This window comes from Chinchilla lanigera, unplaced genomic scaffold, assembly GCF_000276665.1.
Source record: "Chinchilla lanigera isolate Chin_1 unplaced genomic scaffold, ChiLan1.0 scaffold00119, whole genome shotgun sequence".
Taxonomy (NCBI): Eukaryota; Metazoa; Chordata; class Mammalia; order Rodentia; family Chinchillidae; genus Chinchilla; species Chinchilla lanigera.
Window position 1 is genome coordinate 1,607,542 of NW_004955520.1, and position 22,747 is coordinate 1,630,288.

Consider the following 22,747-nt stretch of genomic DNA (forward strand, 5'->3'; position numbering starts at 1 on the left):
GTATTGCTTAGTTCTCACACCCTCGTTTAACTTACCCACATATTGCTTAGTTCTCACACCCTCCTTTAACTCACCCACGTAATGACTTTTTGTTTTGTGCTCTTGAGAAATCTGTGCACACACGCCCAGCAGCCCTAAAACCCTCTTTCGATAACTGCTTCTCCTCCCCTTGGAAGCATTTGCTTTGGATTTCGCATCACGGTGCTGCTCACTGAGCTTCGGCGTGTGGCCTCTTTTCGCGGTGGCTCAGCCCCTTCCTCCCTCACGCACGCGCACTCGCGGCGCACTGGCCTCCCAGGCACAGGCCCGCCCGCCCGTGTGCAGCGGCGTCGTTGTGGCCTGAGGACGGCCGCGCAGCGCGGTAGGGAGCCAGCCCCACGCCAAGTCCACTTGCACAAACTTCTCCTGGGCACCACACGCTGCTCTTGCTGCTACCTACACGTTGGCCTGGGCACGGTGCTACGGGAAGAAGAGGTTCACGTCACCGTGAGAGCCAGACAACAGACATCCTATCAAGATGAAAAGCTAATAAAAAGCTTAGGGAGGGGGACAGGAGAGCATGCTGGCCTGTGCTCACGGGCACTGCGCATCTGAGCAGGGACACCCTGCCAGCACACCGGCCGCTGTCACTGCTGTGCTGGGTGGGGTCCCCTGGAGGTCCCTCAGCCACGCTCAGATTCTCAGCCACCTTCTTCCTGGGCCTCCACTGAGAACAGGTCAGAAACAACTGTTCAAGCAAATAAACCAAGAGTCTCACAGGGCCGACACATGGTCGAACGGCCTTAAAGAGGCCTGCTATGAAGGGTTTGTCTCTATTGCAATAACAACACCCCACAGCACTTCCTTCTCAGCTCACAGTTCCCCGTACTCTCTCGTGTTTCTTAAAACGCCTCTCCCTCCTGCTAACCTCTGTGCAGAGCCAAGCTCACAGAGTGCACACCTTGAACCTGAAGCGAAGACCCCTTTTCCTGGCACCCCAACTGTGGTGGATTGAGAACGGGTGGTCAACTTGTAACACCCAGCCGAACCCAACCAGTGTGGTGCTGGATGTGGGAGGCCCACTTCAGGTTTGCTGCCGGCAGCATAAGAGGTAGAACTGGAGAGGAAGAAGTTTAGATGCTGTTGGGAGAAGCTGCTGGAAGCTGTTAGGGAGCTGCTAGTTCTCGTGGGCTATTCTGCTGGAGGACCTTGTCATGCTGGCTTTCCTGATGAACTTGGTTTTCTCTAGGAGCAGGAGCTGGGGACCTCACTGTTGCTGAGAATGCATTCCTCATTTTGGGAGAGCTCTGGTCCTTCACTTTGAGCATCGTTTCCCGGCTCCAGAGGGGAAGATGGTGCACAGCTCAGTCTCCTGGAGAAGCTTCTCACATTTGCTTTCCTGATGGGAACTCGGCTGTCCTATCATTGGAGGAGCTCAGGTCCTCACTGTTGCTGAGGATGGCTGTGGTACTTTTCAGAGGAGCTCTGGTTCTTACTTTGAGTGTCGCTTCCAGGCTCTGGTGCAGATCCCTCAGCCTGCTGCCACAGATCCTTCATCCCGTCGGCACAGACTTTCCTAGCTTCCACCACTGACCTTTGGGTCTTACCAGCACAGATCCGTGAAAAAGGTCTGCATGAGACATTGTTGTGAGCTCCAGGCCTCCAGCTGGACTCGTGGGAGGCACTGTCATGGGCTCTAGGTCTTCAGCTGGACTCATGCAGGACATTGCTGTGGGATCCAGGCCCTCAGCTGGATTCTTTGGTGTTTAGTGTGTGGATAGATTTCCTGCACTCTCTTGTATATGATTCTTTGGGTGACTATTATAAATAATTTATAATTAACTGTCCTGTATTATATTGTTTCCCCTTGCAAAACCCCTAACTCCAACCCCAACCCCAACCCCGGTCACTTGCCCTTTGTTCCCCATGTCCTCTGCGAGCAAGCAGTCTTGGTTTCCACCTTCCTACTGGAGCATAGCTCTTGTACTTATCCCTTCCTTCCTAAAGCCCTTTCGCCTTCACTCTGTTCCTTCTGTTTCTCTCAGTACTCTTCCTCATTCCTTTTCTTCCTGAAGGGAGGCATCTCAAAATGTTATTTATCACAACATTTCCTGCGGCATCATGAATTTAGGGGGAAGAATGACTGAAGTTCAAGAAATTTCACACACAGAAAACAGGATTCAGAACTCTTTCATTTGTTAAAGTAATATATCCATCCAGCAATTAGGGTGAAGTAACAAGGATGCAGGGCATTATGGGAATACAAAATGGCAGACACAGACCCTGCATGCAAGGAACCCACGGAAAATTAGACAGCCACACATCTACACAACAAGTCAGACAGAGGTGTTCTTACGGTTAAAGATAAGATGTTTTCTGAATAAGAGATTACTTCTGGCTAAGGTGGAAAAGGGAATCAGGAAAGTCTTTTTTAAAAAACTTGTATTTGTATGTATATATACCAAAAAGAGGAAATTAGAAATTTTTAAAAATATGAATATAGAAACAAAAGGAAAAATAATTAAAATCTTTTCAAAATATAAAAATTTAGTCTACTGAGAAAGCCCTTATGTCTAGAGAACTGAAATTCCTTTTCATAGTATTACATATTTACTTGCATATTCCCTTTATCTTTTTTCATTTTTTATAAAAATAGGAGGAAAATTTGCATAAATAAAATGTGATACATACTGTAGAGTGGGAGAAGGAAATTCTATACATGCTACAACATGGAAAACCTTAAAGACATTAAGCTAACTGAAATAAACCAGTTACGAAAGGACAAAACTGAATAGGAGAGGAAGAGTAGTCAAATGCAGGTAGGATGGTGGCCGCCAGGGCTGCGGGGAGTGGGACCGGCAATCACTGCTTCACGGGTTCACAGGTACAGTGTCAGGGGGCGAGATGTCCCTCTCTTGGACAGACCAGCCCTGTGACAGCCTGCTGCACAGTGCGAATACATGTGATGCCTCAGGACCACACACTTAGAAACGCCTAGATGCAATTTACAGATTGTATTTCACCACAGTTAAAAAATAAATATTATTTTAAAAGGAAAAAGCATTTACTAATGGAATGTATTTTACCACAATTAAAAGAGAAGTATTATTTTTAATGGTAAAAGTGTTTAAATGGAAGAAGAAAATGATGTAGCAATTTTGCTTTAAAAGATAACTCTCTTGAGGCAGGCTTTGGAGTTACTAAAATGGGAACTTCCGTGGCAACTGAGTTCCAAAGATCACTTAGACTTTCTGAAGTGCAGTGACATGGCATCCCAATCCCCAAACAGTGGTATAACCATATCTGATGAGACAATGCTTTGTTTTGTTTTTTTTGAAACTTTTATCCATTTAGCGTCTCTACAAAAAGATGGACTTCAAACATGTCCATACCTCCCTCTCAGTGGGGCTACACAACAGTTAGAAAGGCAGAGGGGGCATTCTGAATAAACTGCCATGTGCTGGGGGCTATTGGCACAAGAGTGCCTCTGCCCTAGTACAAGGAGGGATGCAAACATTCGGACAAATACAGGCTAGACACAAACAGCCTAAAGGAGAAACAGCCACCGTAAGAGCCATAACCATTTCTGAAGATGAGGGATTCTTCTGGCAGTTATCTCAGGAATTTTTTTTCCTTCAAAAAAATACGAATGAGGAAAGTAGAAAGAACAGCAAGCTCTGGGTGAGGTACTAAGAGGGCAAACGTGGGGGTGAAGTCACTCTGTGGTAAAGGGGCCAAAGTACCTTACCTTTTTGGTAACTTGAAAGGTCTGGGTGGTCTGGAAAAAAGCAGAGAGAGATGATCAGAAGCCAAGCACAGGGCTGGGAATGTAGCTCAGTGGCACAAGCGCCTGCCTGGCAAGCACAAGGTCCTGAGTTCAATTCCGGGTACAAAATGCAAAAACACCTGAAGCAGAAGCCAAGTACGACACCACTAGCAGAAGTTTCACATGTGGACTGGATGTTCGTTTCCCCATTCTGCTCTGCATGTTCTGGGAAGACTAAACAGGCAGGCAACCTACAGGTGATACGTTAAACACACATGGCATTGGTGTTGCCATGAATGACACACCGTGCTCACGTGGCCCTCCTAGCCCCCAGCCTCAATTGTTCAGGGACGTGGGGCTTCCACGGCCACGGCCCTCTCCCTGCACCTCCGGTCCACGGTGCTCCCTTACTTGTTAAGGGTCTCCCAACACTGTTTCATTTTTTAATTAAAAAGAACAACAATACTCTCTGGTACCAGAAACATACATTCTCTCCTTAAGATACCAGGGGATCTCCAAAGCTTCAATTTCTTTTTCATTTCTTTTCTTTTTTTTTGAGACAGGGTTTCACTTTGTAGCCTAGGCTGGCCTGGAACTCACCAAGATGATCCTCCTGGCTCAGCCTCTGAGTGCTGGGACTGCAGGCATGTGCCACCAAGCCCAGCTTCAAGCTTTAATTTCCTAATTTCTATCTTCACAACCCATTTCAACAGGTGTGCTTGCATTTGAATCACACTGTCCCCATCTCCTGTCCTCTCAATGCTACCACTCAGATACACAGGACAAGCTTGCTAAAGGGACTCCAAGCTGTCACCACTTCCAAACTCTGCATATTCAAGCCATCAGTTTCCTATCTACATGTACAGGGTAAGCTTTCAATCAAAGCCTGGTGAGGAAACAAAACCCCTGGCTCACCCTCACTCCGCCCGCGGATTCACAGCAGAACCTTCCTTCCCTCCCACTTCCAGGTCGGGCAGCAGTGTGCTGGGTGCAGCCAGCAGTTCTGCAGTTGTCTACGAAGCCACACGCCTGAGAGGTCTGCGGATGTGAAGTGACACCTCACGAAACTTTTCTCAAAAATGTAATTATTTCTCACAGACATTATTTAACATATAATTGGCCTATTATTTTTTAGTGAGTTAAATACAGTTGCTCAGATTCAATTCCCATGTGGTACATATGAGCTATAAATGAAAACATGAACAAAAGCTTCTTGGAGGCTCTCCGCAATCTGTGAAAGCTCGAAGGGGCCGTGAGGCCGAAAGGCTCAGGCACTGAGTGCTTTCCTCGGCCTGGGCGGCACAGCGCCCGGCACCCGAGCCTCGCGAGGCGGAATCTGCCGCTTGCGGTCTGGTGTGCGCGAGCGAACAGCCGCGGGGAGAGAACCCACAAGGAGGCACAAAGTGGTCGCCTCCTACACAGGCAGGAAGCAGCTTCCTTCGGGGAGGCACGTAACTTCGTATCCCTAAGAAGAGTGAGAAGGAACTTGTGCTTTAGTAACGGGGGACTCAGCACCCCTCAACAATACCCCCACCATGCGCTGTATTTATAGTATATGCAAAGACTTCTCATTTCTAAAAAGACACTAAGTACACGAAGGGGAATCCTATCTTCCTCGTGTTTGTAGTTCCATAACTTGGCATAATGCACGGTTCTTTGTAAATGTCCAATTAGTGTTTGTTGGACTAATAAATAGGCATCGAACAAAGGTAAATTTAGTTTTATTCCCTCTCTCTCTCTCTTTCACACACACACACACACGCACACACACACATGCACACACATGGTAACTTCAGACCACTTCCATAACACCTTCATATTTTACTAAACTTCAGTTTTTGTTAGTGCCTACGAATCTTATGGTAGAAGCTCTCTTACACAGTGCTACAGGAGGCTTCCTCGGAAAGGTTGATCAGAGCAAGAACTTCTTTTGTGAAAAGTGCTATTCCCGCTCCTCTGGAGTGGAGATGTAACTCAAACACCCACTTGGCTGCAGTCTTTCCTCACACATGCTGCACTACGGTCTTGGGCCTGCCCTGGAGGACAGATGCACCGGCTCCGAGGCGCCCTGGCCAGACACCGCCTGCAACCCCAGGGTCCCCCAACCCTCCCATAGGGACGCAGTTCTGCCATGTCTCACCCAACAGTGACTTTTCAGTGCCAATTTACTGTGATCAAATTTTCCTAAGGCTGCGATTTTTCTTCATGAAACAGCTTTCTTTGAGCACCTATATATGGACCGATTATTGAAATGTTTTAGCTGGACAACATAATCACACAGACAAGCTGGAGCAGCCCTCACAGGCCCAGTCTGCATGGCTGAGCGGGGAGCTGGCGGACACAGGGCGAGGGTCTCCCGCCCTGGGGCCTCAGGGCCACAGCTGCACAGCAGGACACAATGCGCCAGCAGCTGAGGTGTTCTCACACACATGCCGCCCACACCATAAAACGTCCACTCCTGCACAAACTACGAAACACATTTGCTTTTTTGGGTAAATCCACCAAGAAACCCCCAAAACTTATAATCTCACTTCAACTACATATTGATTTTTTTTTTTTTTTTTTTTTTTTTTGAGATAGGGTCTTGCTCTGTAGTCCATGTTGGCCTTTAACTCTTTATGTCACCCAGTCTAGCCTCAAACTTTATAATCCTCCTGCTTCAGCCTCCTCAGAGCTGAGATTACAGGCATGCACCACCAGGCCTGGCTTCCACAGTGATGTTTTATAAAATGGTATTATTGAGATACAATTCCAATACCATATAACTCATCCATTTAAAGTGCATATTTAAATGGCTCTTAGTATTTCCGAAGAGTTGTGCAACCACTACCACAACCACACAAGGACTTTGCTATGTGAACCCAAGGATGAAGCCATTCCTGAGCTACAAGGAAAAAGTTATCTGCACAGAGAGGGAGAGCAAGGTCCGGAACAAAAAGGCCCATCACCTGCACATGAAACCTCACAGTCTCATTCCCCGTCTTCCAGTTATACAGCCACAAAAGCACCTCCTGGTCTTCCAGGAAAAGTTCGTAACTTTGCCGCCTTTAGACCTAAAATGGCCCCCCAGAGCCACAGTCCTAGACCATGTCTCACGAGGCATTTGTAAAGCAATGCAATTTTGTTGTGTGTATCTTGGGTTGGAAGAAACAGGAACATTCTCTCTCCTCCTCCTCCTCACCACTTTCCAAAGCTGCAAACTCCGTGGCTCTGACTGGCTCACTCTCTAGAGACAGAATGCTACGGATTCATCACATTCTTTCTGCCTGAGCACAGAATTCATTTTATGTTACAGTTGAGACAAAAAGGAGAGGTTGTCAACACAGGCTGGAAAAGAAAAATCGAGTTTACTACGAGGATATCTCCCGGGGACTCACCTGATCCCTCGGAAGTGTCTGCAGTAAGGGACACGACAAGCAGGTGCTGGGAGCGCGCGGCCACGCTACAGGCAACACAGGAACCGCTGTGGTTCGCGGTGTTGCCTGCTTTAATCCTGCCTCTGCATCTCTTCCCAGAAAGCATCTTCGAGTGCAGGCAAGGAAGAAATCACCCTACCCTCGCAGACAAGCAGTCTCCCTCCACGTGCACACCCTGTGAGTCGGCTCCTTCTGGATCTAAACAGAACTACTGCACAGGGAATTCACTCACTTCCGAACCTTGTGTTAACCAGCCAGCCACTCTGACACCTGCTGGGGGAGAAGCTCTCTTCTTCCTGGGCTTGCTCACCTTTAATACCACACAGCTCGGATGCACGCCAGCTGCCCAGCAACTGTGCAAACCAGCAGAGCAGCCGCCCCTCGTGGAGCCCTCCTGCAGCAGGGGAAGGCGGCAGTTGCATGTTCGGAGCGCACTCTCAGCTGTGACCCAGGTGGCTGCGCCAGGCCCAGCTCCCGGCTGCGACCAGGTGCCTGTTGCTCTTTCCCTCCCATGTAACGGGGTATTTCTGTTTGCTGACAGAGGGGCTGACAGAGACATTATTTTAGGGCTTAGCTCAAACCTGCTGTTAAAAAGAATAAAGCACTTATAAGCTCAAGTGCTCATGATTAGTAGGCGCTGGCCCCACCCACCCAGGAGGGTAACGTGGTAATAACCTGGCTGGAGTGCTGGGTGGCGGTCAGCTGGGAGGAGACTGCTGCTCTCAGACAGGGATGGGAGGAAAGGAGCAGAGGAACTGGACAGCGGCCAGAGGGGCGGCAAGGGGGAATTTTACAAAGAGCAGCAGAAGAGAACACGTATAGGAGGAGAAAAGTCAACAAGAAACTGGGACGAAGGTAGAAAAACTACAAGTGGTCTGTGCGTCATTCCTCCCTCGTTTTTCTCTTTTTTAAGAATGGTTGGGACAAGAAAGGGAGACTGCAGGGTGAAGAAACGAGAATAATGCAACACGGAAACTTTCCTTCCTTCTGGAGCATTCCTTCTCGGCAGCTGCAGAATCCATACCACAACCTGCAGAGGGACAGTGTCAGCTCTATAAACTCCAACTAGCTTTCCCTAACACCTAGGAAAAGAAAGCCCATGAAGAACTGGCTTGTGTATTTCTGAACAACTAAAATGCTAGGAAGGAAATGTACCTTGAGCTTTACGGTGGTAAAACTGAACTTAAGAAACAAACTGCTTCGAGGGGCCCGCTTCGGCCACAACAGCGGCACAGCTGTGCCACGCTGTCCCTGACGTGGAGGAGGACACGCTGAAGGTAATGACTTCGGCTCAGTATGGGCATTTTAGAAGGGAGAATCTGAAAATAAAGAAGCACACTTTGATGAGCATGCTTTAAAATATTTCCAACAAAAACAAATCGCTCTTCCTCGTGACTGTTTCCAAGGATCATCGCCAGCACACATGGGTTCCACGGTGAAGATGAAACAGACGCCCTGAGACAAGCTGGGCGTGGCCTCGGCCCACGTCTCATGCACCAGAGCTGAATGTTTATGGTCTGTGTCGAGGCAGCTGAAGGTTAATGATAACCACAGACACTTGGGCAACGCATTTCCTGCACACTTACAGATGTGGGCTCAAAAGCATGGGTCACCCCAAGTCTAAGAACAACAGAGCAGTCCTGCCTGGGATGCGAAGGGAACCAGGAGGCAGGAGGAAGCCGGCCGTGGGCTGGACGAGCAGAGTGCCTGGTAAACACCAAGCGCTTCATAAATGTTCAAAGCTCTGAGTGGAGAGCTTGCTTCAGGGGAATAATGAGCATGAGGGGCCGGCCGCCCCACGCCTCAGCGCAGAGGTCTGGACTGAGAGAGGAGCGTGAGCTGGTGCGGGCTTCAGGTTCCCGAAGGCAAAACCACCCCTCCCGCTCTCCCTCCGGGAAGGGTACCAGAGCGCCCCTGAAGCAGCATCTCGGAAGGCTTGCCCGGGATGAACTGCGATGTTCTAAGCAGTTTGTATGACTCAATCTACAAGATTCAAATGGCACCTGCCGGTGGCTGTGCAGAAAATGCAAACTGATGAGGTCAGTGGTGCGGTCAGCGGCAGAGCACCTGCGGGCGTGTGCAAGGCCCCAGGTTCAACCCAGTCCCAGGAGCCTCCTCACAGCTGCAAGGAACCTGAAGTCGCCCCTGCACCCTTCCTTGAGCCAAAAGGAGACGGGGCCAGGTTCCGAATCTGTGCTTTTCTCGGCCACCAATGTGCGCCGTGAGCCTTCCCGCACAGGACTGCAGGCGCGGGACACTCGTCCTGGTGTGGCTGCGACAGGAGGAGCTACGAGGAGGAGGACCGGGAACCGGGCTGTGTTCCCACCATGGCCTCTCACAGGAGGGACACGCCAACACGTGGGCTGGCTAATGACGAAGTTAAAAAGAAATAAATGAAAGTTTAGAACGTCCTTTAAAACCCAGCGGAGATATGGTAGATCAACGGATCTGTTTACCAGCGGGAAGGACAGCTCTGGGAAAGCAATTGAGAGTGAGCTTAACTTCAATTCTTCAAGCAACTGCGTGCACAAGCTAGTCACACAGTGCAAGAGTGAAAGCAACTTTTTAAATGGCAGTTGTGTACATATTCATTTACACACACGTGACTGAAGTCTTGAGAATTTCTCTCTGATGCAGAAACTGGGGAGCATGGGGTATGCTGCTAACCACCATGTAGACGAGGGGCAACAGCACACCCCTAACACGTTTTCAAAGCGCTTAAAGCAGAACACGTCGGATACTGCGGCATCTAAGTGCCACCTAGTACCTTGACGGTCACCAGGTCTTCTGGGCAGCTTCTGGGCTCCTCCCCTCCCCAGCCCAGGTCTGGGTCATGGGTCCTGGAGCAGAGCCTGCAGTCACAGCCTGAGCCACTGGCTGCTAAGAAAACAAGCCCTGCAGATGTGGGACAATAGAGGACAATAGAGGAAGCAGTCGAACTCACAGGAGCAAAGCGGACAGGACAGGAATGGGGAGTGGGGAGGTGGCCTTAAACCACAGCCGACCTCAGATTCCCTGACCTTGACCTCAGACGCAGAACCAGAGCTACACCTTGGAGAAAGGCGGCTTTCAGACAGGTGACCCCAAGGCAGGGAAGGACGAAAACCCTGCCTTGTGGCCTGTACAGGCATGAGCAGAGTCAAGCAGGGCTTGGGGGGTCACGCTGGGGCGGGAGTGCGTGTTCTCTGGGAGCAGGACACCCAAGGGGGTGCCAGCAACAAGGAGCAGCCTGAGTTTCCCAAGCAAGGCTGGAAGGAGGAAAAACATCCCTTGGGAGGCCTGGAGGCCGTGCACTGGGACAGCGCAGACAGAAAGACCAGCTTGGCGGCTACAGCAGGGCCTGGGCGCCAAAGGCGGCAGAGAAAAGCAGAGACTCTGCGCTTCCTTCAGTGCCTCAGGAAGCCTCTAAAACCTCACAAACACACGAGTCAAAATTACAAGCATTATAAATATGTACACTTTTACAAGGAAAAAGCGTGATGACATTTTAGGTAAACAAAGGTTAACTTATCCTGTGACTATTACAACAGTTCCATATTCACTGCGGGATAATGTTTACATGGAATGATACATTTTAAGTACAATTAGAAATGTCTAAAAGTATGCCTAATATATCTAGGCTTTACATATGAATTAGAAATAATATAGCTGTAATACCTACTGAAGTGAAGTTACTGACAACCTGGATTAGGGCACAAAATGCTTGCCCAAAAGATTAGCATGCAAGTTGAGACTTACATTAAACCTAACTCACAAATATATTTCCTTATTTCCTCAATGTAAGAAAGACACACAAATGTTGCTCACGTTCAAAATTTTATGGATCCTATACATAAAATTAAAACCCTTTTGAATTTCTATTACAAACTATACAAGTTACATAAATAATCTGTGTGTCAATTATAACCTCAGTGAAGGCATTTTTGAGAGAGTTAAATTATGTATTTATCTTATATCTACAATCCAATCTCAAATTTACTCATTTATTAACAGAAAAATAACAATTAGGTCAGACATCGAAAGTACAAACATCATAAATCCCAAATTTACCAATTATCTTCTAATCCAACATTTGCTTATTTTTAACGTTTGGGATGTCTACATTCGACTCAATGTATGAAGCATCATTCAAGCCCAAAAATATGAGAAACATATTTAATCTTTCTTAAAATCCACATAGTTTGGATTATTTTGCTCTTACAAAATTACTGAGAATTGTACAAGGCTGCACTTAGAAGGTTAAAAGTCACACCTGTTATATATATTTAAAAAACTCTTTGGGGTAGAGAGTTAAAAAATCAGGGAGAATCCACTGTATCGAAGTGGATTCCAGCAGTGAAAGTGACCCCTCGCAGCTGTCGTGATGGCTTCATCTGGGCGGACAGCGGGCCAACAGCCCCCGAGACGCCTCATCGTGTTTCCAGGAGTGACAACGGCGAGCACGGTGGATGGCCCTTCCTTCGTTGAGCTTCCCATGTTTATCCCTTAACTTCTGTTAAACTTCTGGGCGCGGGGGCTGCAGCCCGTGGTGGGGCACTTGTGAGCGAGTGCCAGGCCCGAGTTCCCTCCCTATCCTCACATACACAAAATTAAATTCCTGTAACTCAAATCATGAATAACGATCAAAACTTTAATAAACAGGGTTAAGACAAAACTGCCACAGTTGGTTTTAATAAAAAGTAATATTCTTAGGGGTTTTCTTCTTAAAGTCTAGGATTAACAAAGAAAAAATATATCAACATAGCTTAAAATAAAACACAACCAAAGGAGAATTTTCTGCTGAAAAATAGGCAGTGTCACTCTCCCGGGGCCACCTGCGCTTGGGCGGCAGCGACACCCTCGTCACACGCCGCCGCGAGCCAGCAGGCTCACGCTGTGCTCTTGCAGGGCCAGGGAACGGCGTCTGCTCTGCCTCTGAGCAAGGCGGGCCCCAGCCTCAGCGCTCACTTCAAGGGCCTCAATTCCCTCATGCGTAGAGCTAAATTATTTCTAAGACCTTTTCCTGCTGTGAAACTCTATTATGTTTTCCGGCAGAATTCCAGTGAGCCAGGCCCCTCTAATCAAAGCTGAGCTGAAATCCTTCCTGCGCACAGACAGCAAGAAGCATCCCCAAGGAGCTAAGAACAATGCTGGCTCTTTCTGAGGACGGCTAGAGAGGTGGATTAGATAAATGGCTGGGTGGGAAAAGTGCTCTGACACCCTAGGTCGGAAGGCAAGGCAGAGTCCTTGGTCCCTTAATGTCACATGAACACGAAGGACGATGAGCTGGTGATGCCAACCTCACACCTGGGCTGTGCGTGTCACAGGTGGAGATATGTGGGAGACGGAGGCAGTTTATCAAAGACCCTGGGGAGGGCTCAGGAACCATCCAGGCTGCCCCCCCAGTGGGTGTTCTTGGAAGAGTAAGGAGCTCAAGTTGAAAGGACCATTTCCAGCTGCCAAAGCAGGTGTCCCATCTCCCACTTGCTAGCTCAGAAAGGCAGTTCTGCTTCTAAAAAAAACTACCTTTGGTTTAATGCTTGCCCATTCTAAAATATAAACTTTAACTTTTAAAGAAGAACCCAAGCTTTACTCAGCAGATGTATTTTCTGTTTTAATGTTAGTTTTGTTTTCTGATTTTCAAATTAACATTTACTTTTTTTTAAAGTCTGAAAGATAAAGACATGATGGAATGTAACAATCACCATTATTCCCACTATATGGATAAAACCTCTGTCATTCTTTTTTTTTGTTTTGTTTTTCTCCGGTACCGGGAACCAAACTCACGACCTTGCGCTTGCCAGGCAGGCGTTTTGCTGCTGAGCTAAATCCCCAGCCCCTACCTCTGTCGTTCTTTACGATCTGTTTCCTTTCAGTATTTTTTCCTTTGTACCAAATACAGGCATAAAACATGCAAACAATTAGGATCATAGTTGATATATAAAGTGCTATCACTCTGGACCATGAGGCTTTTCCATGTAATTAAAATCTACGAAAACGTGATTGTTAGTGCTACAAAATTGAATCTGCCATAATTTACTTTCAATTATACAACTGTAACCACATACTGACTCACAACTCTGAACTTACACATCTTTCCTATGTCCTGTACAATGCTTGCATTAAAGCTATGAAACACTGCAATTGTTGCAAATACTTTTCCTACTTGGTGACAGGAATGTAAGTTTTTGGATATACATTTTAAACTTTTCCACAGTTGTGACTTACTTTGTAATTTCTATGACTACTTTCATAGTCATCCTGGATCCAGATGTTAAGCTTTCCCCCATTACACTTCCCGAATAATCTAATCCAGTCCTGTTACTTTGTGACATTTCATTCACTGTCTTCTGTAAGGGGAAAAGTAGAGTCCAAAGATTCACTTCCACAAAATACATGGCACCCACGACTGCAAGTCAAGAGCAGACCGCACCGCCCGGGTGTGGCCAAGGGACTGCATTTCCAGGGTCCACCCCAACATGGGCTGTGGCCTGATGCTGTCTTGTCACTGCTGTATAATCAACAGCGGGGATGATGGAGACTCTGACACTGTTTTTCTAGGATGACCACAGCGGTAACAAATCTCTGTTATTTGGTGCCTGTTCTGTTGATTTTGACAACCTCGGCTTGGAGAGCAACGGAAAATGAGGAGCATTTATTTTCTATCTCTCACCTCCTGAAAGGGAACTGCCCACAATTTCCTGGCTGTGAGAAGACAAGAATTTTAGTTTGGCCCCGTTTGGGAATGGGAGCTAGGAAAAAGACAGGAGCCTATTAACGCTATCTAAGGGTTTTACTTATATAAGAGTCTGTTTCACAGAATCATGCTATTTTATTTTGACATTAAAACAGGAAAGTCTCAGGACAGAATACATTTAGGAAATCCTAATTCCCTTTAATTTAAAGCATAACACTGGGTCCCACAGACCCATCCCTTACTCTTCTACTGTCAATTTTTACTTTAGTGTAATAGCAGATGGCTATTGGCCTCACTGAGGGTTATCGGAAACGATCTTTGTGTTTATACACTTGGAATGATGAAAGGCAAGTTGTGTGTACCTGGCGAAAGTGTCAGACCAGGATTTACACCCATGTGACGCTCTGTGGAACAGTTTTTGTATAGGTTTACCTGCACGTCACAGAGGGTAAAATACACCCATGCCACTCTAGGATTTGTTTTTTAAAAAGTTTACTTTAGATTTTTCTGGTAGAAGTAGCCCAATGCAGCACAATGGCACATGAAAAACCACATTTGCAAGCTTTGGAAGAAGTCAAACTTGAATCATTAGATTACTCATGCACAGATGATGAAGATGATCCATTAAGGTCACACACATATTTTTATAACAGAAGAGTGGTGTGGGAGTATGATGATGATGAGGAGGAGGAGGAGGAGGAGGAAGACGACTCTGACATGGGCTATGTGAGCTAAAGTTCCCACAACAGTGAAATGGTGCAAAAATCAGTGGGTAGAAACAAAGAATGCAGACCTCCTTTTTCTCAGATAACAAAGGAAATAGCAATGTGAGTACATATGTGAGTAACTGAAATGTTGTGAAATGGCCAGGCCATCAACTGGAATGATCTAATGTTAGAACTAGGTCTAAACTCTAGTGAGCATCTTGGCAGGGATGAAACGTCCCAGAACGCCAATGCTGCCATTCAGTGTCGGAAACTGTGACAGACAAAATGCTACAAGATGCTGTGAAACACACAAAGACTGGGACGCAAGCAAAATGTTCTGTGTGCGCCAACAGCCATATTCAAAGATGTATTCATTATGACACCTTACTAGATGAGTGGAAAGCATTCACAGTCTGCTGCACTTAGCAGGGATTTCTCGTGGTGACTGTAGCAATGTAAAAGACTTACAGTAAAGCACTGGGTCCAAATATGGCATAAAAGTGTATGCTCTTGCAGACACAAAATCTTAACATGTTTCCAATCTAGACGTGTACCCTGGAACTCAGCCACCAGGTCCTTATTCATACAGTAAGAAACCAGACGATGCTGTGAGCAGGCTTGTCGCTCCCATCCCCCAGACTAATCCGAATGTGACCTTCAACAGTTGGTTCACCCGCTTCTAGCTGGTCTTACATTTGCTAACAGAGCCCAAGAACTGCACACGGGAACAAAGCAAAAATTCCAAATGAAATGCTGCAATTTCAAAACAAAAAACTGTATAGTACAATCCTTGGATTCCAGAAAGATATAACATTGGCCTTGTATGTGGCAAAGAGAAATAAACTGGTACTGCTGATCTCGACACTTCACCACGATGGAAATATTGATAGCGACACCTCAACAAAATGGAAGCCTGAGACAGAAACTTTTTACAGTAAAACCAAAGGCACAGCAGAGGTTGTTAATGAGTTATGCAACAAGTATGATGTCATTCAAAACATTGGCCAGTGGTTGTGTTTTACTCGATTCTAAACATGTGTGGCATACATAGTTTGATAGTTTACAAAGAAAATAACGAGTACAAAATACCACAAAGAAATTTTCTTAGAAGATTGGAACAGGTACTCCTAAGAGGTCTTTTACAGCTCAGGAAAAAAGGGGAACTATGCAAAAAAATTATGGACCAGACTCTTGAGCTGACAGGTGAACAGGCAGGTGCAGCACCCCAAAGACCTACCATGACAACAGGAAAACCAAAAAGGTGTCAACTGTATCCTACAAGAAAGAACAGGAAAACTAAACAAATGTACTACCAGTATAAGTGATACTTGTGTGTGGAACATATAGTTTTCATGTGTGAAGAGAGTTGAAGCAAAGCTTATTTCTGTGGTAGACTCTTGTTTGTGTTGACATTGTAGTTCACATAGGTTTTTATTTCGGATGTTATTTGTTAGGTTTTGTAAGCAAGTAAACAGCTGATGTGAAAATGTTAATGTCTATTCTAAGCACATTACATATTTACTATTTTATTTTATTGATACCTTATCTCCCTGCTAAGTGCACATTGTACAACTTAGTAGGAAGCTCCTGACAAAACAGGAAGAGAAGAAAGGGGACAAGAATGACCGGCCATGTAGCAAAGAAAAGCTAAGTACATACAATGTCAGTGTAAGGGAGACATGTTCCTGAAACATGCAGTTGTCATGTCTGAGGACTGTGTTGGGTGTGACAGTTGAAGCAAAGATCATTTATGTAGTACACTTTTGTTTGTGTTTACATTGTAGCTTACATAGGTTTTTATTTCTAATGTTATCTCTTGGGTTCTGATGTGAAAATGTTGATGTCTATCCTAAGCACTCATTACACATTTGATATTTTATTGACATCTTATTTTCTTATTATGTAGTTGTGGTAATTGAAGTAAAGAAGTTTTTTATACAGTGTTATTGGTATTTTCATTGTAGTTCATATAGAAATTTATTTTTGATGTTATCTTTATGTTCTGTAAACAAGTATACAGCTGATGTGAAAATGCTGATATTTATTCTAAACATATTAACAATTTAACACTTTATTTTATTGATATTTTACATTCCTGTTAACTACACACTGCATAATACAAGCACCTCCTGACAAAACAGCAAGATCAGCCACATGTCAAGTATGTCCCACAAAAAGGCCAGGAAAGCAAAATACATGTGCTGTCAATGAAAAGTGATATGTGTGTATGGAACATGCTACTGTCATAAGTAAAGACTGCCTTAGGTATGATCATTGAAGTAAAGCTTTTTTTGTAGAGTGCTATTGATATTTTCATTGTAGTTCATATAGGAATTTATGTCCGTTGTTCTTTTTTATACTTCGTACACCCTAAACCAGTTGGTGTTGAAATTTTTGATTTTTTTTTATACTCAATAAATACTAAAAATGCAATAATTTATTTTTATGATTTTTCTGTTAACCACTCATTGTTTAATATAATAAAACTCATAAAATTAAAATTAATTCATGAATAGAACCATTCTAAAGAATAAACATGGGTGTGAGACACCCATGGTTATGCCCCTTTATGACAAAAAATGTTGTAGTACTTAAAAAAACTAATGAGAGAATCAAGACAGTGGAGTGGTCAGTGGCAGTGAAGTTCAGCCCCACAGAGATCCAGAATCCAGACACTGGAAAATAACAGCATGAGGAAGGAAAACAAAGGGGAAATAGACTGCCTGGAACCAGGAAGGAACTGATGGGAAAATTAAAAGCTACAGAGAAGTTTGAGAGGTGAATTATAATGCAGAGAAGGAAACAGAACATAAAAGGACTGGACTGGACTCTCTTGCTGGCTCCCAGCACACACTCGTGGGCAGGGTAGCCTGGCTCTGCACAGTCAAGTGAGCACTGAGGGCTCCAGGGAGAAACAGCAGCGGGGAACTGGGCTGGTGACGTGGTTGTGATCAGCAGGGACAGTGTGGGGTTTTACTCTGAGGGGACTCCCTCCACACAGCAGGAAACAGCTACACAGATGCCCACCATACTCCAGAGAGTGCTTAGTCACGCACCATTCTGGGAAAGGGCTGTGTGTTTGCACCAGGACTTAGAACTGCTGGGATATGGCTTCACGTTGGGGTTCCCAGTGTTACCCTCTCACAGTGACTGGGTGAGGACAGCCATGAGAGAGAGCTGCAGACAGGGAGCAGGCCGGAAAGAGACCCCTTTAGGGGTCTGAATTTGGGCCAGAAAGGACACAAGCCCTATCCCCCACAGTGGAGACCAAGCCCAGTCTGAGTTGTGCTGGGTGTGACCGTGCTGGCATTGAGCACTTGAGCCCTGGTCTTCTTGCCTGCATCCAGCATGGATCTGGGGTCCAACTGGCTTCCTTATCTACTGGCTCGAGTTGGGATGCTTTTGACTTGGACACTGCCACAGCCTGGGGTAAACGAGAAGGCCCTGTGGAACAGGAGGCACCTTACAAACCTACAGGCTATAAGGCTAGTTGGAGAAAACCATGAATTGCTGGACTCCAAAATTGTGGCTCCAGGAAGAAAACCACTCACTGAAAAATACAAGAGAAAATTTTTTTTCCTGGTTTTGCACTCTTTCTTTCCTCTTTTTTCCTCACTGGTTTATTGGAATCTAGGGAATATTCTTTTGTCTTTCTTGTTTTTTTCCCTGCTCTTTTTCCTTTCTTTATTCCTTTTAATTTCTTCTTATATCATTCTCCATATTCTTTCCTTTTTCTCCTTTCCTCCCTTTTTCTTTTATCTTTGATTCCTCATTTTTTTTCTGTTACCTTTAATTCTACAAATATCTTTCTACTTCTTAATAGGATCACTTGTCACACTGCTCACTCCTCATCTCCCACTGTTTTTCACATTTTTCTTCTTGCCTTCTTCCATTCCAAACCCCCTATTCTTTAATGGTATAACCATTACGTTTCATTAAACTTTGGAGAGTTAACAGTACGTTGTTATTATTGAGTTCTTTTCCCTCAGTAGTGAAGCTATAGTTATTGCACTTGTAGTACATATTTGCTATATGTCAATATCTGGGTTGTGTTACTATTTGTACTAGAAATGTGGATTTCTTTTCTATGATGAAGGATGGCACACTATTACTTCTTATGGTATGTCGGTACCCAATTTGTTTTGGACAGCATTACTGCTGCTGATTTACTTGATGTCACATAACTGTTGCTATTAATGAGTTTTCTCTGTATGGCAACACTTAGATCACCTTTGTGACGTTCATAATACTGCAGTCCATTCATGGTTAACTGGATGTTCTGCAAATTGCACTGCATCATCCAGTTTCAAATCAATACAGGTGGGTGGATCTTAAAACAGAGGCAAAGGACTATGGTCACAGCTTGAATGCATCACTGAAAAGCAGACAAATTAAAGATATCCATACTAGCAACAAAGTCTTTCCACTGTAAATACCCATAAACCTAACCACGAAATCAAACAAATAAACAGAACACAACAAAGACAAGGGGACAAAATGCCTCCCAAAACTACCAACACCCCTAAAGCCAATCCTGGGTCATCAAAGGGAAAGGAAAGTAAAACTCACACACCTGAATTATTTGAAAGGGTAATGGAGGAGACTGAAAAACAGTACAGTGAGGTGTTCACCAGGATCACAGAAGATATAATGAAACAGGTAACAGAAGTATTAAAATAATCAGGGAGCTTATGAGACACTAATAAAAAGCTAACTGAGCTAAACAAAATCATACAAAATGTGAATGACCAGTTTAACGAAGAATCAGAGTCCATGAAAAGGTTCCAAACAGAAATCCAGGAGATTAAAAATTATATTGAAAGCATGGGGTACTGAAGCAACCACTGTGAAGATAGAATTTCAAAATTAGAATATAGGGATGCTTTCAAAGACCAATTACTCAAAGATATCTTAAAAACAAGAGAACATGAAAAAATGGCTCCAACACCTGTTAGATGACACAAAGAAGACTAAGATTAACTGGAATAAAGGGGAAACCCAGGAGACGGCACACAGGGCATAAAAACCTATTTACAGAAACAATAGCAGAAAACTTGCCAAATATAGGGAAAGAATTAAACACACAGATAAATGAAGCATGTGGAACCCCAAATAGCTATGATCAAAAGAGAACCTCTCCACATCACATTAGAGTAAAAATACCTGAAGTCCAGCACAGGAATAGAATCTTAAAGGCTGGTAGAGAAAAGCAACAAATGACTTCTAAAAGTAAACCCATCAGAATTACAGCAGACTTCTCAACACAAACATTAAAGGCCAGGACAGTTTGGAGTGAAGTGTTTCAACCCCTAAAAGATAACAGCTTCCAAACCAGACTTATATACCTTGCAAAACTTTCCTTTGAAATTGATGGAGAAATAAGGTATTTCCATGAAAAAGAGCATATTCATAAACTCATGACCACAAAACTGACAATCCAAACATTTCTGAATGATACCCTAGAAAAAAACAGTGAAACCAACAATGCCAAAAAATTTAATACTATGGATACACCAGGCAGGGTGAGCAGTTAACATGTTCCCACCAGGTCCACCTCCAGGTTCAACTTCCAGTGGCATATTCATATTTGGGCAGCTTGAACCACCAGTGGGGCGCATGCATGACTGTACCTGGTGGTACAAATGGACCTAATCACTTTCATCAGTCTTTTTACTAATAAAATTGCTACAAAGTATATAAATGAGTAGCTCATCAATAATTAATTCTCTAAATTTTAACATGGAAATCTTAAAAGTACACCATTGCTGGTGTATATAATATGCATTTAAAACTGCTGTGCTACAAAGTAGCTGTATTATAATTTTTTATTACATCTTAATGTTTTCCTTAAGGAACTGTAATATGTTGCATCTGGTCTGCTAAATCAATGCCTTTCTTTACATTACTGTAATCAAAGACCCCTTGAGAAGCAGTACAACTCACCTGATGAGAAAGTCATGCATGCGCCACTGATGAGTCAACACAACAGGAATGACTGAATTCAAATCAAAGCTGCCCAGCAGGGACACATATAAATTACAGCCCCAACATGAACATATGAAAGGAAAGGAAAGAAGAAAGAAGGGGAGAGGGAAGGGAGGAGGGGAGAGAGGGAGAGAAGGAGAAGGAGAGGGAGAGGGAGAAGCGGGGGGGAGAGAGAGATGGGGGGGAAGGAAGTCAACAACAGGAAAACAAAACAATGATAAGGATAACTCAATATCTTTCAGTAACAACTCTCAGTGTGAATGGTTTCAATTCACCAATCAAAAGACACAGGTTGGCAGAATGGCTGAAGAAACAAAACCCTGTGATATGTAGTATAGAAAAACCACATTTAATTCAAAATTTTTTTCACAGATTAAAAAATTAAAGGATGAAAAACACTACTCCACACAGGAATTCAGAACAATGCAGGAATACCTATCCTAATTTCAGACAAAGTGGGTTTCAAGTCAAAACTGATCAGAAGAGGCAAAGAAGGTCACTATATATTAGTGTTATTTATTTATTTTTTTTTTGTACTGGGAATTGAACTTAGGACCTTGCACTTGCCAGGCAGGTGCTTGTGTTGCTTAACTATATCCCCGGCCCCTACTACATATTATTCAAGGGAAAAACTCAACTGGAAGAGCTAGCAATTATAAACATATATGCACCAAGCACTGTTTCATAAAACAAACACTACTGCACATTAAAAAAAAATCAGGTAAATGCAACTATAGTGGGAGACCTCAATACCCCATCATCACAACTAGAACAAGTGGACGAAAAAATCAACAAAGAAACACCAGACTTGAAACAAACCTTTGAACAAATGGATTTGATAGATATCTACAGTGTTCTACCCTCAAACCACAGAATACACATTCTTCTTAGAATCACATGAGACTTTCTCCAAAATAGACCCCATACTAGCCCATAAAGTATGCTGAAATAAATGCAAAAGAATCAAAATTATCCAAAGAAAATCATCAGACCATAGTGCAATGAAATGACGTCAATGGCAAAAAAACCTACAGAAATGATACAACTGCAAAAAAGGGAAATTATACAATTGCATGGAAACTAAACAATAATCTCTCAAATAATGAGTAACAGAAGAAATCAAGGAAGAAATTGGTTTGTAGACTCAAATGATAATGCCAGTAAAACATACCAAAACCTATGGGATACAATGAAAGCAGTCCTAAGAGGGAAGTTTATACTGTGAATGACCACATCAGAAAAACACAACAAGGGGCTGGGGATTTAGCTCAGCGGCAAAAGCGCCTGCCTGGCAAGTGCAAGGTCGTGAGTTCGGTTCCCGGTACCGGAGAAAAACCAAAAAAAAAAAAAAAGAAAAACACAACAAGCCCAAATGTCTTGGTTACTTTTCTCTCCTTGCTGAGACAAAATACCTGACACCCAAAATGAAGGAAGGAAAGGTTTATTTTGCTCAAAGTTTGTGTAGGTTAGTCCTCAGCTGGCTCCAAGGAAGAGTGGCACATGGCAGAGGTTCATAGCAGCAGAAGACAGCAAAAATAACAAGAGCAAAAGGGAGAAGCAGCAAGACCAAGCTTCTTTCCCTCCTTTATATTGTATGCAGACTCCCCGCATCAGGGTGGGTGTAGCACCCACACCACTAATCCCACAATTGGACCATGGGTCAATCAAAAACTCTAGAACCCTGCTCTATGACTGCATGAGGCTTTGGGGGGACATCCAGACACAAACCATAACATTCTGCCCCTGGTCCCTGAAAGACTCATGTATATCCGACTACACAAAAGACTTTTTTAGTCCATCTCTAAGTTGCCAAAGTCCTAACAGTTTCAGCACTGCTGAAAAGTCCAAGTTTCAAGTCTCCTCTGAGATGTAAGGCAAACTCCTAGTTGCAAGTCCCTATACAAATGATAAGTTAAACACTTGCAACATTCAATGGCACAGGATAAACATTACCATTCCAAAAGGTACAAAACAGGAGGATATAATGCACTGATACCAAAGCAAGTCCAAAATTCAGCAAGGCAAATATTAGGTCCTATAGTTCCATGTGGAACATCCAAAGCAATCTGTGGCACACTATGAGCTCCAAAGGGCTTGTGTTATTCCCCCCATGGCACTTCTGATGGCTACAGCTCCCTCAGCTTCTCTCTTAGGCCTGCTTTGCTCCCTCCCTGCAGCTTTCCTTAGACAGTTCACATTCCAGGTTTTTCCAGAGTTC

The 22,747-nt window shown here is 44.4% G+C and overlaps 1 protein-coding gene across 6 annotated transcripts in view; it reads right to left on the reverse strand.

Moving 5' to 3' along the window:
* The window catches only part of Disp1 (dispatched homolog 1 (Drosophila)), a 120,041-nt gene that overhangs the window by 15,711 nt on the left and 81,583 nt on the right, over nucleotides 1-22,747 (reverse strand). For all 6 annotated transcript variants that reach the window (XM_005409242.2, XM_013507055.1, XM_005409244.2 and 3 more), the window contains one exon: nucleotides 3,728-3,757. In XM_005409242.2, the coding sequence (XP_005409299.1) occupies nucleotides 3,728-3,757 (30 nt within the window). The remainder of the gene's footprint in view (nucleotides 1-3,727; nucleotides 3,758-22,747) is intronic.